Source organism: Dermacentor andersoni, chromosome 3, assembly GCF_023375885.2.
Source record: "Dermacentor andersoni chromosome 3, qqDerAnde1_hic_scaffold, whole genome shotgun sequence".
NCBI classification, from domain to species: domain Eukaryota; kingdom Metazoa; phylum Arthropoda; class Arachnida; order Ixodida; family Ixodidae; genus Dermacentor; species Dermacentor andersoni.
In genome coordinates, this window is record NC_092816.1 from 102,720,090 (window position 1) to 102,739,029 (window position 18,940).

The window sequence follows — 18,940 nt, forward strand, 5'->3', positions numbered from 1 at the left end:
CCGGTAACAACCACGGGGTACAGACACATTTTGACTGTGATCTGCCCAGCGACAAAGATCCCTGAAGCAGTGCCGCTTAAAGAACTCAGCTCACTTGAGATAGTCAATGCACTACTGTCCATATTTGCGCGAAATGGTTTTCCTGCAGAAATCCAATCAGATCAGGGCACAGTGTTTACTAGCGCTTTGACGACAGCCTTTCTCGAAAGGTGCGGGCTAAAGCTGTTACACAGCTCAGTGTACCACCCACAGTCGAATTCCGTTGAGAAGCTCCACTCCGTCATGAAGCGCGTGTTGAGAGCATTGTGTTTGAACAACAAACTGACTGGGAGCTGTGTCTGCCTGGGGTGATGTTTGCATTAAGGACCGCGCCGCATGCGGCTACGGGGTTTTCGCCAGCTGAGCTGGTGTACGGTCGCTCGCTGCGGTGGTAGGTGGTAGAAACATTTATTGCCAATGATATGAATGGTGGGGGCGAAGCCCCCTACATGGCACTTGAGTGCTCCCTTACTATGAGGGGGCACCCTTACAAAGCGAAGGAGAGTCCTTGAAGCGCAATCCTTCTTATTGCACTGGAGATGATCCAGCACTGGTCTTGAGCGGAAGTGCAGGTCAGAAGAGTCTCCCAGTAAGACACCGCCACGGCAGGTGATGGGGGATGAGGGAAGGTGGGGCATGTGAGGAGGGTGTGCAGGAAGTCTCCTGGTTTGTCGCAAAGTTTGCATGTTGAGGGGAATTGGTCTGGGTATCTGGCATGTAGTAGTATGGGGTATGGAGCAGTCCGAGTTTGTAGTCGACGCCAGTGTGCGGCCTGCTCTATGGTGAGGGATGGGGCTGGGGGTGTGTATTCCCTTCGTTTGTCCCGGTAGTACGAGAGAATATCACGGAAGGAGAGCAGGCACTCCCCGGCCCGTAGAGGGGGCTCGGCTCCCACTGCCCGGAATGTGAGACCTCGGGCGAAGGAGTGAGCCTCCTCGTTGCCGGGGAGGCCAGCATGTGCTGGCGTCCAGATTAGGGTTATGCGGCGCCGGGGCTGCCAGAAGCGTAGTAAGCGCGCAGCGGTGCGGGATATGTAGCCATTGGCATAGTTGAGAATGGCGGATTTGGAGTCAGTGATAACTTTGGTGGCAGATGAAGAGATGAGAGCAAGCGCGATGGCTGCCTCTTCTGCCTCTGTGGTGGAATTGGTGATGATTGAACTGGAGGTTAGAAGCTTTGCTCGATTGTCGGCTACTGCCAGGGCCATACGGGAGCCTGACGTATATTCCGCTGCGTCCACGTAGACCACCTCATGGTCCTCGCCATACTGTTTGTGGAGGGCCCGAGCCCTTGCTATTCGGCGGTTCCCGTCTCGCTCAGGGTTCATGTTCTTGGGGACAGGGGGTATGTTCAGGTTAGAGCGGAGGATAGGAGAAAGGGGGACCCTCTCGGTAGGGTGTGTAATTGGGGTTAGGCTTAATTGGGATAACAGAGTGCGGCCAGGCTCTGAGTTAGACAGACGGGATATTTGTGCCGTAAAGGTAGCTTCTCTGAGTTCCTCAAAGGTGTTGTGGACACCGAGTTTGAGGAGTCGGTCATTGGATGTGCTGGGAGGAAGGCGTAGAGCTGCTTTCGTGCAACTCCGTAGGAGCGCGTTTACTCGATCTCTCTCCTTCTGTCGAAGGGGTAGGTAAGGAAGAGCATATGCGGTGCGGCTTATTATGTAAGCCTGGGTGAGGCGAAGCGTGTTTTCCTCGCGTAAGCCAGCCCGGCGGTTCGCTATGCGGCGAATCAGTCGGATGGTCTGTTGAGCGTGTGTTTGGAGAGTTTTTATGACTTCTCCGTGCGCGCCATGAGAGTGGATAACTAGCCCTAGCACTCGGATTTTTGATACTAGTGGGATGGGGTGAGTACCTAGCGTAAGGGTGATGGGAGGAACGACTGAATCGTGTTGCTTGTGGCGGTATAGAAAGAGCTCCGATTTTGATGGGGAGCAGGTCAGGCCACGCTCTCGTACATATGTGTCGATGGTGGTTAGTGCCAATTGTAGGTGTTGTTCTATTTCGGCGTTACTGCCTCGGTTTGTCCAGACAGTGATGTCGTCGGCATAGAGGCTAAAATGGATGTCGGGGATTTGAGCTAGTTGTTGGGGTAGGTGAAGGAGTGCTATATTGAATAATATAGGGGAAAGGACGGCTCCCTGGGGCGTACCTCGTGCCCCGAGTGTGATACCTGGGAGGCTGTGGTCACCGAAAGTAAGTGTGGCTGTGCGGTGGCTGAGGAAGTCTCGGATGTAGTTGTACATCCTGGCTCCGACTCCCAAGGTTGTAAGGTTTTGTAGGATAGCTGAGTGTGTAACGTTGTCAAATGCCTTAGTAAGATCCACACCTAGAATAGCTTTGGTGTCGTTGGTTTGGGAATCTAGAATGTGATGTTTTAGCTGTAGGAAGACGTCCTGTGTGGAAAGTCCAGGACGAAATCCAAACATGCAGGTGGGCATCAGATCATTGCTTTCTAGGTAACGGCAGAGCCTGGTCTGGAGTACGTGTTCCATCAGTTTGCCCACCGAAGATGTCAGAGAGATGGGTCTGAGGTTAGAGGTGAGCAGAGGTTTCCCGGGTTTAGGTATGAAGACGACTTTGGCCTCTTTCCATTGCGATGGGAGGGTGCCCTTTTGCCAGCACCCGTTAAAGTATTCGGTAAGGGCCGCAATGGATTCAGCGTCGAGATTCCGGAGTGCCTTGTTATGTACCCCGTCCGGACCGGGGGTTGAGCTCGTGTTAAGTCTCTGGAGTTCAGCCTGAACTTCTGCTTCTGTAATGGGTTGGTCGAGGAAGTCGTTAGGGGGGCCTGCATAGTCGGTGTGTGTTAAAGGAGGGTGTGTGGGGAAGTACAGACTTCGAAGTTCTTGGAGGAGTTCCAATGGAGGTGTATCGGAAGTACGTATGAGTTTGGTGAGGTTGTGTCTTTGTGTAGTCTTAGACTGTGTGGAGTCTATTAAGTGTCTAAAGAGGTTCCAAGTCTGAGGTAAACTCATATTGCCATCTAGCTTGTTGCATAGTGACTCCCAGTTTTGTCGTGAAAGAGTCGCTGCGTGTGTCTTTATCTCTTTGTTGAGACGGGCAAGGCGGCGTCTAAGTGTCCGGTTCCAACGCTGCCCTTGCCAGCGTCGTTCTAGGCTTGCTTTAGCTTTCCATAAATGTAGGAGGTGGGAGTCAACTGTGTCGCTGGGGTAGTCCTCCCATAGGGGACGAGTTACGAGTCGGACATCACTTTGTAGTTGTTTGGACCATTCGGTGATGTCCTTGATGGGGGCGGAGGTGCGGGCTGCTCTATATGATCGGAAAGAGTCCCACTTCGTGAAAGTGGAGCCTCTGGGAGGTCTGCGGGGTAGTTGAATGTTTAAGAGAATTTCGATGATGCAATGGTCACTACCCAAATTCTCTTGTGTGTTGCACCATGTGGCGTGAGGGAGGCGATGTGCGAACGTAAGGTCTGGCGTAGTGTCTCTACAGACGCTGGTTCCCGTGCGTGTAGGAGAGGTAGGGTCGGTGAGTAGAGAGAGACCGGCTTGTTGTGCTGCTAACCACACACGACGGCCTTTCGGTGTGTCATGTTGGTAACCCCAGGCCGTATGCGGGGCATTAAAGTCTCCTACGACGAGTAAGGGGCACTTGTTTGCTATGCGCTTCGCAAGTGTAAAGAGGCGTTCGAAGTTGCTTTGTAGGCACTTTGGGTGGCTATATACATTTAAGATGAAGAGACTGTTCGCTCGAGCGTGTTGCGGCACAAGCTCAATTAGAAGGTGATCAATGTCTTGAATCGGTAGGGTATGGGAGATGGTGGTGATTGAGCGACTAACTAGAAACGCTACCCGGGAGGGTAGGGGGGATGTGGGCAGAATAGGAGTATAGCCAGGGAGGGTAAGTGGGTTGGAGGGTTCCTGCAGGGCAAGGATGTCGGGCCCCGTTGCGCAGGACAGCAGTTGGTGGACCACATGACGCTTCTGGCGAAAGCCCCGGCAGTTCCACTGCCAGAGTGTAAGATTATGGTTTGGAGCTGCCATCATGAGAGTCGATAGCAGGGGAAGGAATAACAGGGGGATGGGGGTCGTGAGCTATGACAGGCATAGGGTTGTCGTTTCCCTCCGTTGCTTTAGCCTTCTTGCGTCTATTTGGGGTGGGGTCCCGCTTCGGGAGGCCGGTTGAGTAAGAATTGAGCTGGGACTCAAGATCGCTACATCGGTCAGAGAAGCATTGGGTTAGCACGTCTAATCGTTGGTTAAAAGCAGTATTGTCTTGTGTTATCTGGATTACCGCGTTTTTGAGGGTTGCACATTCCTGGTTGATGTGAGTAACAGCGGCCTGCAATTTTGCCTCAAAGCGAGCAGCGAATGACTCAAGCAGGGTGGGAATGTCGTCTCGTAAGGTAGCGGTGGAGGGAGTGGGTGCTGTGCATGGAGTTGAATTTGTGGAGGGTTCGGTGTCAGCTTCCATTGCTAGCAAATCAGGAGAGGAAGTAGGATTGGAGTGACTGGGTAAGGTATGGGCGATGGGTGGGTTGGGGGTGGGAGGCTGGGATGCAGCAGGAGCGGGGGCAGGTGGAATGGGAGATCCAGAGGCAAGAGCACTTATCTGGGTTTCCAGTTTGGCGATATGTTGATGAAGGGCGGCGGCTTCTTTCCGGGCTGCTGTAGCTTCTGCTTTGGCCGCCGCTGCCTCCTCCTGGGATTTTGCAAAGGCGTGTTGTAGATCGGGAGTCGCTGTCATGGATGGCATGTGAGAAGAGAGGGGAGTGTCCCAGGCTTGCTTCAACGGCGCTGTCCAGGCTTGCTTGTGTTGGTTGGGCGACAACTGGGGAAAGTTGTCCCCGGATGTGATCAATTCTTGATGCCGCGTTTGTGGGTGGCTCGGCTGTTTCCGTGTCTGGTGAAGGTTTCGTCCCTTGCAGGATCCCGTGCCGGTAAGGTGAGGGCCCTCGCACAGAATGCAATTAGGCGTGCAAGGAGGTTCTTGTTGCGGATGTTGTATTCCACAGCGGGGACAAAGATTGGTCTTGGGGCTTGGGCATACGTCATGACGGTGACCCGGTTGTCTGCAATTTGTGCAGGCTTCCGGACTGCCGCGGTATTGGGTGCAGCGGTGGATGGCTCCCATGTATTTGATGGAGTTCGGGACTGCGCTTGCGTCGAAGGTGATTAGGATGGAGTGCGTCTTTCCCATGCGTCGGGCTGCTAATATGGTGTGCTCTGGATTTCTTCTGACCAGGTCTTGGTAGAGTTGCATTGGGGTCTCGTCGTCATAGGCGTTTGTGATGACTCCTCTGGTAGCCCCCGGTGGGGCTGCCACGTAAGCTGCGCACGGGTAGGTTCGGTCTCCAATGGTGAGGGAGGTCAGCGTCTTCAGAGTCTCGGCTGTTGGGAAATGTGTTGTTGCCATGGTGAAAGTATTGTTGGTCGGGTGGATGCGAAGGCAGAAGTCGTCCGGTAGAGTGATTTGGAGCTGGGTCTGCACTGCCTTTCTGAGTCGAGGTGTTGGGATGTCTAGGAGTCGCACTTCACCTCGCGGGCGAACGACCACTCTAATAGCATTGGGTGGGAGTGGCGGCAGTTGCTTGCTGCGTTGCACTGTGAGGCGAGCCTCCTTGGTCGCAGGTGGTAGGCGGGCCGGCGTCTTGCTGCTGCTAGTTGCGACTGCTGCGTCGGGCGCCGCGTTTCTGGCGTTCGGGTTTGCTGCCTCGGAGGTAGCGTTGTCTGAGCGTTGAGGTGGTTTCGGCGAATTGGCCGCTCGGGAGGCATAGGCTTTATACAGAACTGGTGTCCAATCGCCTGACTGGAGCTCTTGTGCGGTTACGGTGTGGCCTTCAACCGTTACTTCCATGTTAACGGCTGGCGTCGCCGGCGGAGTCCGAGTGAGGCTTAGCTCGACGGCTGAGCGTCCCTCCGGAGCTGGGGAGCCGGAGTCGTCGGGGTCTCGGGGCGAGCCGTGCCGCTCGCGGTGCCTCGGGGGCCCCCGGCTGGGGGCGGCGGTTCGGGCCGACGTACGTGCTGTGGAGCAGTGTTTAGGCACGTCTGACCTCGACGAGCGCGCGTGGTGTTCTCCCGCTCGCTGCGGTCTCCGCTTCGCATGCTTCGAGAATCGTGGGAAGGCAGGGGCGACGACCCAGTCGTGGTGGAGTACGTGCTTAGGCTCCTCGAACGCTTAAGAAGGGCACAGGAGTTGTCAGGTGAAGCAATGGCAAAGGCCCAGCAGAGGGCCAAGGTTTATTATGATCGGACAGCCAGGGCCCGTCGTTTTGAGGTGGGCGATGAGGTCATGATATTGCGCACGTCGCTAAAGAACAAACTCGACGTGCAGTGGGAGGGCCCAGCACGGATTGTTCAAAAACTGTCGGACGTTAACTACGTGGTGAGTCTGCCAGGAAAGCGGAAAGCACAGCAAGTTTACCACTGTAATCTGCTCAAACCCTATAAACAACGGGAAGCAGTGGTGTGCATGATGGTAAACGTTCCCGAAGAGCTTCCGGTCGAGCTTCCGGGACTAGGCTCAGTGACGAACAGGAAAGACACCGATCAAGTCATTAGTGGCTTAATCAGTAAAGCATCGCTGTCGCCTGAGCAGAAAACCGAACTACACCAGCTCTTACAAGAGTTTCAAGGTCTGTTCTCTGGGAGGCCTGGTAGGACTTCTGTCCTTACTCATGACATAGAACTTACCTCCCCAGAGCCAGTACGATCCAAGGCGTACCGGGTGTCACCCTGCCAGAGCGATATTATGGAGGCTGAGGTAAAGAAAATGCTACAGCTCGGTGTTATTGAGGCGGGTGAGAGTGATTATACCTCCCCTTTGATTTTATTTGAGGTACCGGGCAAGGAACCTCGTCCTTGCGTCGACTACCGCAGGCTTAATTCCATCACTAAGGATCAAATTCATCCGATCCCTAACATCGAGGAGCGCCTTGAGAGAGTGAGTAGCGCTCAGTTTATTTCCACCCTAGATCTTGTCAGGGGTTATTGGCAGGTTCCACTTACAGAAGAGGCTAGTAGGTATGCGGCGTTCATTTCACCAATGGGAACGTTCCGTCCTAAAGTTTTGAGTTTTGGTTTGAAGAACGCGCCATACTGCTTTTCAAGCCTCATGGATAAAGTGTTGCGGGGACAGCAAGAATTCGCTTTACCATATCTAGACGACGTAGCGATATTCTCCGCATCCTGGCCTGAGCATATGGCCCACTTGCGGGCAGTGCTAACCCGCCTGCGCGATGCGGGCTTGACAGTCAAGGCTCCCAAGTGCCAGTTAGCACAGGCCGAGGTTGTCTACCTCGGTCACGTGATTGGACGGGGTCGTCGCCGCCCCTCTGAAATAAAGGTGGCCGCTGTGCGAGACTTACCGCAACCGCGCACGAAGACCGATATTCGGTCGTTCTTAGGTGTCGCCGGCTACTATCAGAGGTACATCCCCAGGTACTCTGATATCGCGGCTCCCCTGACGGATGCTCTAAGAAAAACAGAGCCCCAAACAGTCGTATGGGACGAGACAAAGGAAAGAGCCTTTAGCGCCCTAAAGAGCGCCCTAACAAGCCAGCCTGTGCTACGATCGCCAGACTACACAAAAGGGTTCGTTGTTCAGTGCGATGCTAGTGAGCGAGGCATGGGCGTTGTACTGTGCCAACGGGAAAATGGAGAATAGGAACACCCCGTCCTGTATGCTAGTCGTAAGCTGACCAGTCGTGAGCAGGCGTACAGCGCCACCGAGAAAGAGTGTGCGTGTCTCGTGTGGGCCGTTCAGAAATTGTCATGCTACCTAGCCGGCTCGAGCTTTATCATTGAGACGGATCACTGCCCTCTCTAATGGCTGCAGACCATCTCTCCCAAAAATGGCCGCCTCCTGCGCTGGAGCCTCGCTTTGCAACAATATTCCTTTGAGGTGCGTTACAAAAAGGGGAGTCTCAACGGTAACGCCGATAGCTTAAGTCGAAGCCCCTAACGTAAGAATCAGCCTCAAAGTAATTTGTTACTGATGTTTTTCTTCCTGAGGCAGGATTTTTAACATATTGCTTTTGTGTAGTGTTTCAAAGTGATGACGTGCTTTCTAGTGCAATTTTCCAATTTGTGGACGCGTTCTGAGTGCTGCTGGACTACTGTAAGGCACTAGGCAGTAGTATAATAGGGGAAAGAGCCTGGCAGGGCTTAGTGAGGGTTGTTTCGTGCTTGCTGACTGAGCGGTTGAGTTTCGGCGTAGTTCTAACGCTTGCCGGGAACGAGAACAAAAATGTCAACTCTCCCGAAGTCACTTTGCAGTGTCCTGTGTGAACCTGAATGAGAGAACGAGGCCTTCTCTGTGCGCTGCGCTCAAGAAACGCCGAAGGACGCCCGACTTCGGTTATGAGCATCATCGAGCGACATCCCTCCGGACAGCGGATGCAGTCCCCTGACCATCGGGATCTCTTTCCCCCGGCGGGGCGGTCTGTTACGTTTCGCCTACGACGCGTGGTATAGCCGGCGCGGATGCAACGGACGCCGGGGCTTCGTTCAAAGCGGCGGACATTTTGGCCCGTTCAGCGCCGCCGATACGCCTCCCCGCCACGCGCGTGCAGGCATGTTTCAGTGCCACGTGTCTTCGTGTGTGCATGTTGGTGCCCACGCTTGTCAAAGCGCGGCAGCCGGGGAGAGGAGCTCCCCAAGTGTGAAGCGAGGAGGTCTGACCAGCGCCGGCCCGGCGGATGCGTCACTACACTCGTCTCAACCTGTCCCTCAGTGTGTCCGTGCCCCGTCACGTGGCCTCTGACGTGACGTTCCTTCTTGCCCTCGACTCCGAGACTATAAAAGCAGCTGCCCCCGGACGCCAAGAGAGAGGCTCCGATTTCTTCCGTTGAGTTACGTGCTCTCCCGTCTCTCCACTTCGGTCGACCTGACCGCCCGCTCTTTTGCGATGTTAGAATAAACCAGTTGTTCTGTTACCAGTCGACTCATGCTTTGCCGGGACCTTCGGATGCTTCCAGTTGTGCCCCAGGCCGCCAGGCCAACGCTACCCTTGGGGCTTGCGACCCATTTGCAACAACGGGCGTCAGCGCTGAGATTCCAACAGTACACACCGCAGATCGCTTTAAGGATCGCTTGAAGGGCCCGCTCGCTTGCACTAAATGCAGTATTACCCCCCCAGCCGTGGTGCCTTGCGCACGATGGAAGACAGCACGCTTCCTCCCCGCTTTCCTTCGTTGCTCGGATGTCGCGCGAGACGGATCCACCATCCTCGACACAACTTCGCACGCTTTCACTTGCATCCAAAGCAACGACGCCCGGCCACGCTATTATCGCACTTGGAATTTATATGGAACATCACGGCAATGGTGACGACGACGACAAAACCTCGTCCGGAATGTGATATAATTGCTATCGCAATAAATATCTTATTCAGAAGAGAGCGTCAAGTGATGATCACAGGAATCGCCGGCAGAATTCATGTTTTCAGCACTTTATCCAAGACGGTCACTCAGTCCGATTGCCTTGAAATATCGCAACAGTGCTTTTCAGAACGTTTGCAGCCTTGACTTCGAGACCACGGTCCGTAAATCTTGTCTAAGAAGAAGAACCTTCCATCTAGCTGGTTAAAAGCGGTGCTGAAGTCTAGGTCTTTCATTTCCGCTGGACGTAGCATGAGCCGTAGCGCAGAAGGTGCTCCACCACTTATTCACCACCACAGGCGTTGTATTCGGAGGCATATAATCAAGAATGAGCATGTATTGGTCAACACTTAAGGGACAAGTTAACTTAGCGTCGGGAAAGATTGAATAACAATCGCAGCTGCATATAAACGTCATGTGAATGCAAATAGTACGGTGGATAACGTGAAGTGCATGCCATTTTTCTAATGTAAAATAATTTGATAGTTTGCTCATGCGCTGGTCAGAGTGCGATGGATGTTACTGGTGCAAACACATTGCGGGAACAAACAGATTGTACCAATATAAAATAAAAAAGACGCTTACAGCTACGCATAGGCACAAAAGTATCGCTGATAGAATGTCACGTTTTGTTTTCATGTAGGATGTCTCCACCAACTCGCAAGCTAAGGTGGCTTAGCGCATGCGGGGAATACGGACGTTAGAAATATCCGGAGTGAACATGCGGGACCCATAGTGTGAAGCGTTCCTGCTCCGGATTGTCGTTCCTCGTGGCTTTTCGGCCAGCGTTACTATTTGGTAGTGGTCCAAGCGAGACGTGCCCGGGCATCCGGACAGTAGGCGATTGGACATAAAGGACGACATATGGTCGCAGAAACTTCAACAATTTATTTTAACATAGTGAAGGTTTGAGATAAGAGAGAGTGAGTTAAAGATACATTGGGTGGGCTCCATAAAATTCAACCGCAATGAAATATCCCTTGGGCCAAATTGTCGATAAATGTTTCGAATTTAGTATCAATGTAATCTTGGCAAAGCTGCAGGGCTCTTGATTGCGTAATTTTCTTATTAGCAGCCTTTATATAGCGCCTAAGCAGACGACGCGTTGAGCTGGAAGTGAGCGGTAATGAGTCGGATATGACGAAAGTCCCAGAACTGTACACAACTGTTGATTTCTAAGTTAAGCCTACGCGTCCTGGCGGGTGACTCGCTCAACATTTGCAAGTTGATGGGCGTCTCTCCTCGTGTACTTTTTCGTTAGACACGTGATTTGAACTTCTGCAAGAATGCCGACGCGTTGCGTGGCCGTCGGCTGCTCGAACACGTACTCTGAACCCGAGCGATGGCTGTGCAGTACACAACGCTGCATAGAGGAAGGCCGAACACATCTTTCTTGTCCCGTCTTTAAGGACGCGAGCGTGCATTGAGCCACATAAAGCAAGCGTGACTCGGACCAACTTGCTTGCTTGCTTGCTTGCTTTGTTTACAAAGCAAGTAAACAGCACTAGCTGCACAAGCTACATGACGCGAGCACAGTCACTTACCCGTGCAAGATCTACTTAACAGGCGCTTTCTCAGGGTGGCTATAACTATTATAACGAGAGATGGCGCATGAAAAGCAAAAGTAAGTCGTAATAAGGGTCGATATTCTAGAGTGTAGTTTTAGAATGACTTCACGCGTGCGATCGTGCGAAATACTGCACATATTGCACACTGCTGCACAAATTTCGGTTTGCGCTGCGCCGGCGAACCCAGCGTAAATAGCAATTTGAGCACCCGTGGGCGAAATGGGCAGTCTTCCGCATGACCACACGCGTGCGGCAGATGGGCGCTGCGGCTCGAGCGTAAATCGACCCGCCGGACTAAAGCTGTGTGACTGGTTCACGGCCTGCATAGTAACCCGCTATTACCATACTGTTCACTTGGTGCAGCGCAAGCTAATTTCCTCGAACTGTCCTGACGTCACCGCAGGCTCACTCAGTCATGTCGAACCAATAGAAGATATTGCTTTATTAATGGTCTACTCATATATTTCTTTAAATATTTTAATAGCACTCCGTCTACGATGCACTACCGACTCGGATTGGAACTTTGAATTAAAACAAAAGCCTTGATTTCTCAGTATGTTACAAATCGGCATTAGACTGTTTTAGAAAAAATTTATAAAACGCTGTCAGGTTACTTTCCATTCTAAGTTTTTTTTTTTTTTGGCAAAGAGTACGAGCTCTTGACGTAATAAAGATACCTGTCCCTCAGAAAAAGAAGAATCTTTTGATGGTGTATAGTAAAGCATTCTCTACACAATAATAAGAAGCCCTTTCGCAGAGTATTAAAGATGTTATTTAGACGAAAGTTAGAACAACGTACGTTAACGGCATATTTAAAATAATTTTACAAAAAGTTAGAAGGAAGTCTCTTTAAATGTGCATGAACAAATGTTGATACTAAAGCATGCAGGAAGTCTTTTAACGGTGTATGAACAAATATTCTATCTACAAAAGTAAGAAAGAATCCTTTTAGCTGTGTATATAAAACATTCTTTATATAAAAGTAAGAAGAAAGTTTGTCGATGGTGTATTTAGAAGATTCTTTGTACAAAAGTAAGAATAAAGCATTTTGACGGTGTATGAACAAATGTTGCTAGAGTGTAAATAGGCTGTCAGTAAAGTTTATAGAACGTTGTTAGGAGTTGTAAGTAAGGTTAATAGGCATTTTTGTAATGGAAGCTCGTCTACAGAAAGTCCTTTCTCCTGTGCGGCTGCACTTGAATAGGTTTTTTGCAGATGCGCAAGGCCATGACTCAGTTTTGAACCACGCACCAAGTCGCACCAAACACAATACACCAAACACCGCTCTTGCGGAAATCCAGACTAGTGTTGCAGCTGGCAGGCCATCAGGCGCTATGCCACTCCCACATACACAAGGCATGAGTCAAGCACCACAATAAATCTATGCTTGTAGAATTTTAGTCGTAACAGTGGTCAACGTGGCAGCTATGTTATAACAAGCAAGCTCAGCAACAAATCGGTATGCGGCCACGACATCTCTTAAAGACTTACCCCAAATATCCGATAGATTCGTGAAGAAGTGGCCCAATACGATGTGAATGCAGCATAATAATCGCATGCCATGTAAAAACTGCAGAGCATAGTCGCTGTCGGGAATGTTTTCAGCCACCTTGAGCAATTGTCGCGTGTTGGACGTCACAGAGAAAGCCGAGACGAGCTCCAGCAAGGTGCCTGAAAGAAATGCGTGAGCACGACATTGATGAGAAAAAGGATGACATTAGGGGAGCTCGGTGCGAAAATTCGGCAGAAGCCATCGCTCGATGGCTGTCGGCGGTAATGCGAATCAGCAGTGAATCAATACATCGACGAAATGTATTGCCACAGTCAAAACGAGGGTCACTGTCAAGCAAGCATTTGTGGCTCAGCCTGCTAACGCGTTGGGTTGCTGTCCTGGAAGAACCTGCGTAACGTGGGTTTGGTGCTACGCAGCATCAGAGAAGCTTAAGCTATCTTTTTTGTCACTGTAGGGTGTCAAATACACATAAATCACCGAGTTGTCGTCAAAGACAGTTAAATGAAGAGCAACACACACCTGCTTACACATATACCCCGTGACCCAAATTTGCGTAATCATCACCCAGAACCTGGAGGTCAGGCGAACAGCCAGGCTAGCATCTTCAGCATATCATTAAAGCTTGTTTCTCTCGTTCTAGAGTGCCACAAGCTCAGTGCTCCATGTCGGCCTCAGGGCCTCTTCGAAGAGTCGTATATACCCAGTCCTGCATCTACAGTGGCTCATGTAGGCGTGAAGGAGGTTCACTGAATGGCGACACATATGTGCACAGTGTCACATACAGTCACCAAAGTAGGCCCGATGACCGGTTTCGATCCCTGTTTCCGCTGCACTGCAGCCCAATGCGCTACCCATTCGCCCTTGGGCTACAAATTGTCTTATTTAAGCGGGGAAATAGTTAAATGCAACCATATACAACACCCGGAAAGTGCGTGAAGTACACTAAGAATGCTAACGAAATAAAATGTTTATAACACTTTCCGGGGGCTGTGTGTGTGTCTGTCTCTAATTTTTTTTTCCGCCAACTTGGGTCAGTAGGTAGCCAACGGTCTAATTGGCGACGCATATGTTGCACTGGCTATGTGCCGCTGTTCAATCAACCTCTCTGATGACACAACTAAGTGTTTCTTCTCTGATGCCAACTTGGCAACTGGCAAGAATGCAGAACTTGGTATGTGCCCAACTTGAATGAACCTCTCTGACATCAACCAAAGTCACTGAGTATGTGCAACTTAGTATGGGCCGCTCTACAATGCACCCCTTTGACGTCGACTTCCAGAAGAGCGTACAGAAGAAGAGCGTACGTGTCTATCCCCTTCCCCGTGTTATTTCTTCGGGAATGGTTGCTGGAGGCTTATACTTTGTAACATCTTTTCTCATTATGCGCTGTATTGCTAAGTAACACTGACAATGATAGGCATTACATGCCATCTTTATTTCCAATTTCAAGGAGCTCTACTATAATCTTGCTTTATTCTCTATAACTCAGTAGATAGCTTTTAGCTTGGGAAACCTCTACAATCGAAACACGGAAATGAAGTTGTCATTTTTCTAAAGCAAACAATTCCATACTAAATGCATAGTGCCATATGTTTCAGGTACTCTCAATCTCTTCAGAAATAAAGCTTTAGTCCGGCGTTTTCAATGCATAGTTAAAAACTGGGGCGCTAGCATATGCAGAGTCCTACAATTATGATTACGCGTTCACAATGTAATCTGGATCAAATGAAGCCTTCGCACACTACAATACCAGCAAACAGCAAAAGTAGGATGTATTAGAATACCTTGACACTTCGCATGACGAAAGCTTCCATTTTTTCCGCCTACAATATTAAAACACAATTGTTATAAAATGACGCTCCAACATAGGCATAATTTGTGAGGCGATATCAATTCCTGGAATACGTTTTGAACGACACTTCCAGTGCACTCTATTGCAGTGTTGGACATGTTGATTTGCTCATACAGGGTTCTCTATGACAAGGGCTGGGCGTGCATGTGTTCGTATGTGTACGCATGTGTGATAACTTGTTCTGTACGTGTGTGTAACCAATTTAGGACATTTCTACTTTGATCTTTATTATCTGTTATGTCGCAGCGTCTATGGGGTTCTCAGCTGCCCCAAACTGTCTATTCACCCTTATTCTGGCTCCGCTGCCACGATAACAATTAAAGTGGGGCCCATTCAACAACCTTCGCATAATTTTCTAAGTCGGGGGTGGAATTCCCAAAGCTTTTTGTTCAAATGTCCTATCTGCCATTAGCCGACTGCCATTTCTAATGTTCATGTCCAACTTCACGATTGGCTGGAATTGGCTTCTAGAAGCAGTTCTAGCGTAAGAACGTTTTTGAGAATACAAGCACCCTTAATTTAGTCTAATGGCGACACAAAGGATTGACAAAGCTTTCGGTCAGTTTATAAGTGCTGAATAAAAAGGTGGTAAGCGAGAAATCAACAACAAAGTTAAATACCACTCAAATAGCGCCAATAATCTTCAATTATGCTATATAAAAGATCGTAACGACCAATGATATCAAAATGGATGCAGAAAAGGCACGTACCATATGCTTTCTTGTGCTTTGCTTTGGCGTTCGACAATACGTCCAAGCATGTAGCGATTAAGATGACCACTAGTAAAATTCCCAAAAATGATCTGCAGTACAAAACAACAGTAAAAACCAATATGGTTAGTCAAAGTGGGAGTTTATGTCTTCTCCTACGCATTATAAAAACAGAAACAAAAACTTGTAGTACACGCCGTGCCCATGTATTCAACGTTAACTTCAACTACTGAATTTAGCAAGCGTATTTCTGAAACAAGAAACATAGCTGCAGAGGGTGCTCGGACATTTCAGTAGCTGCTTGTCGAAGACAACGATGTAAGGATAGAAGCGAAATAACCACAAGAATTTTATTCGCCATTGGCTTAACTTAGCCTAGCAAATACATTCTTGTTCCGGCTACGACGCACCGGTGCTCAACAGGGCACTGGTACCGTCTTCTTCGATTCATCACAATGCGCATCCTAAGCTGTTCTTTCCATGTCTTCTTGTATTTTCTCTTTGGTCCCTATTTTCATTCCATGCTGCCTGTTTGCTCTAACAGCCTTCTTCACCTCTGAGTTCTGACTGCTCGTAGAAACCGCCTTCCCACTTATAACCTCTCCACTCTCGCAAGCTTATTGCAGTGCAATGTTTTAACTTCCATTGTTTTTAATCGAGAATATAATTCCAGAGCAAGCGCCTATGCAGCAATAGTGAAGACAACGAACATACTCGGTAATGCGACTATGGGGAATAATTCCACAGCGTAAGAGCATCGAAACAAGCCTCAAAGGAACATCCACGTTGAAACTAACAATTATGGGGTTGCTATCGATGTGGTATGAGAAGCAACTTACACGATTGCGATTTGTGTTTTGGTCCAGGGTTCCTGCTCGGCCATCACGCAGTTGGATACTTCGAGGCGCACTAGCGGTGACTTCACTGGAAGTAGAAGAAATGCACACTTTTTACGAAGTACGTATCATTTCAGTGGTTATTTCTGGCTCTTCTAATCATGTCTGAGTGAAGTATCATCAGGTACTTCAAACAAGAAAACTCGAAAATGACTAGCATGCGTTTTTACGTTCCTTGCAGGTTCGCTTTCATTTGAAAAAGTACCCCTCACTGGTCCGGGTGGGATCTAAAAGGTCAGAAAGTAGAGACGAAGGGATACGTAAAATGCTGTGAGCAGGCTTTTTCTCACTGTTAGAAGTTCAGACACAAAATGGCCGGCTACCCGTTCCCAGGACTGCTGAGCCTAGGAAAGGCTTGCAAACATCGATAATATAGTAGGAAAGATATGCTGGCTAGGAAATCGGTACCAGCTCCTGTATTACTGGTTTGTTTTATTTGATACAAGCCCTGTTGAGACCTGGATACATTTTTATCACCAGATCGCTAGGTTGTGTGATAAGATTGAGAAATCTTTAAGCACATGATGGGGCGAACTGGCATAAGACATGAGTAATTGAAAATATCTGGGAGAAGCATCCTTGAGTTGGCATACATTGATGATGGTTATGAAGTCATGAAGGTAGGAAGCCTTTCCTGAAAAGAATAAATGTGCAGTTATATTCCAAGACCAGTATCTTTGTTTAAGCAGAGAAAGCGACCCCCTCCTCTCGATCCTTGTTGTAAAAACATTTTTTTGCCTTCTTGGTGTAGCGGCTTTGGTGTTGCATTGCTATACTTAGTAAAATTTTGCCGAGTTTCAGCGGGAGTCATCCAGGCTGAATATAATTCTGGGAAGTGTGAGTCCGTGTGAGCCCGGCTAAACAGAATGTCCATTAGTCTCAGTCTGAGTCAGCCAGCTGATTATAGTTCTGGTGAATTTGAGTCAAGATGAGAAAGAAAGCAACCTTCTCCTCTCGATCCTTGTTGTAAAAACATTTTTTTGCCGTCTTGGTGTAGCGGCTTTGGTTTACATTGCTATACTTAGTAGAATTTTGCCGAGTTTCATCGAGAGTCATCCAGGCTGAATATAATTCTGGGAAGTGTGAGTCCGTGTGAGCCCGGCTAAACAGAATGTCCGTTAGTCTCAGTCTGAGTCAGCCTAGCTGATTATGGTTCTGGTGAGTTTGAGTCAAGATGAGACCGGCTGAGTAGTAGTTTCGCGAGTCTGAGTCCGAGTGAATACAGCTGAGTAAAAGTTTGGCGAGTCCCAGTGCGAGTGAGTCCAGCTGAGTATAGATCTGGTTAGTTCGAATCGGAAAGAGCGTGGCTAGGCAGAGTTTCGATGAGTATGAGTCGGAGTGATCCCGGCTCAGTCGAATTTCGGTCAGTCAGAATCCGAGTTAGCTTTATGCAAAAAATGTAATGTGTGAGCTAGTCTGGGTGAGCTTCTTTTATTTAGCCGAACTATCATCAAGGGCCTAAAAGCAAGGCAGTGTGACAGGCTTTGAGAATAGGAATGGCACTAGGCAATCAGTGTTGTAAATTAAGCTGGTGGATAGAACAAATGGTTGTTGTAGAAATTGTAGAAAATGGAAGGTAAGAAAGCAACAGTAGCCTTTTCAGGATGGCGGTGAGGGAGGGCGGATAAATATTTCTAGCTGAGAATGAGAGTGGAGAGGGCACTAAAATTTTATAATGTGAGGGTCACGTGCGGACGTTACTTGCGTCGTGAGGGTGAGGGAGGAAAACAAAAAATGAGGGCGTTTGCCAGCTTATGGTCTCGACACTCTGGTCTCCACAAAAATGGTGAGAGTTTTCACAAAAACTGATGCTACAATGTGCTTAAAACAACTCCACACAGTTAATTCCTCTTCCGTATGATATTTCTCCCGGGACGAAAGTGTTGTGTAATTACCTCCGAGTTAATTCGTAATATAGTTAAAGCAAGGCACCAATTTGGTAACTAAGTACTGAGGAACATTGGCAACGTCCGCCATCGTGTGTTGGTCAAATAAGATACACATAAATTCGAGAAGGCACCCCACCTAAAAACCGGCTAGATAGCAATTCCATGTTTTATTGCTGGTAATCACGAGTATCGGAAATAATTATATCCGATGTAGCTTATCAGATTATGTTATAGGTGTCGTGGCTTTTGATTTTTGCTTGTCTCTCTGCTGAAATGCAGAAAGCAGTAGCTCCAAATAATGTGACGGCTACTCAAGGCTATTACGATGACCCAAGGAACGATGAACACAAGAACGATGTCGGTGTGGCTTCACGCTGGAGCTTCCCTGAAGCCTGTGATTTTGTGCTGCGTAGCTTAAGGACAGCCAGCTAGTTACTTCTGCGTAAATACCACCCGTACCAATATGTATCTTCCAAGTCTTCTTTACCGTCTGCAATTTTGACTTTTACGTATATCTAGCACAGTTAGCCCTGCATTGTGACAAATATGTTTCATGGATTCACGGAGCTCACTTGTAAGGTATGACTTAATATTTATTTGATACCTGGCATACCTTCAGCCCCTTCTCTACTTCTTTCTTGTGCGACTAAAGCAAAGATAAAAACGGGAGGGTTCCGCCAGTTAAGAAATTTATGTGTCTTTGTACTAGTCTGGGCATAATGTCAAGATGATTCCATCGCAAAGCACCGAATTTCTGTTTCATGGGTAAACCACGACACAAATAAAATGGGTGCATGGCTTTCTTAGAGCACAAGGGCGTTTTGACATCCTAAGTAAGGGAATGGGGACCCTATAACGTAAACATATTCCAATCTGTCTTTATTCCAATCTCCTGAAGTCAAATTTACGTAACCACCGACGCAAGTACCGGGTGGCAACCTGCAGCTTTGTTTGAGAACCCCAGTCAAACGTGCTTCTCGTTTGCAGGATGTCAATTTCTTTTGCTTCCAAAGTGAATAGCATTACCTACATTGAGCAGTTATTCTTATCTAATTGGCTGAGAAGAGGTGAGGAGCACGATCAAGTGGAGAGAACTTCGATGCGGCCGAGAAAACAGAGTGAAAGTAGACA

At 48.9% G+C, this 18,940-nt stretch overlaps 1 protein-coding gene across 2 annotated transcripts in view; it reads right to left on the minus strand.

Annotated features, from left to right (window-relative positions):
- Positions 1–18,940, minus strand: part of LOC126540855 (nose resistant to fluoxetine protein 6-like) — a 104,989-nt gene that overhangs the window by 36,244 nt on the left and 49,805 nt on the right. For both annotated transcript variants that reach the window (XM_055076219.2, XM_055076225.2), the window contains exons 5-7: positions 15,864–15,948; positions 15,025–15,116; positions 12,441–12,620 (exon numbers count right to left, since the gene is read on the minus strand). In XM_055076219.2, the coding sequence (XP_054932194.1) occupies positions 12,441–12,620; positions 15,025–15,116; positions 15,864–15,948 (357 nt within the window). The remainder of the gene's footprint in view (positions 1–12,440; positions 12,621–15,024; positions 15,117–15,863; positions 15,949–18,940) is intronic.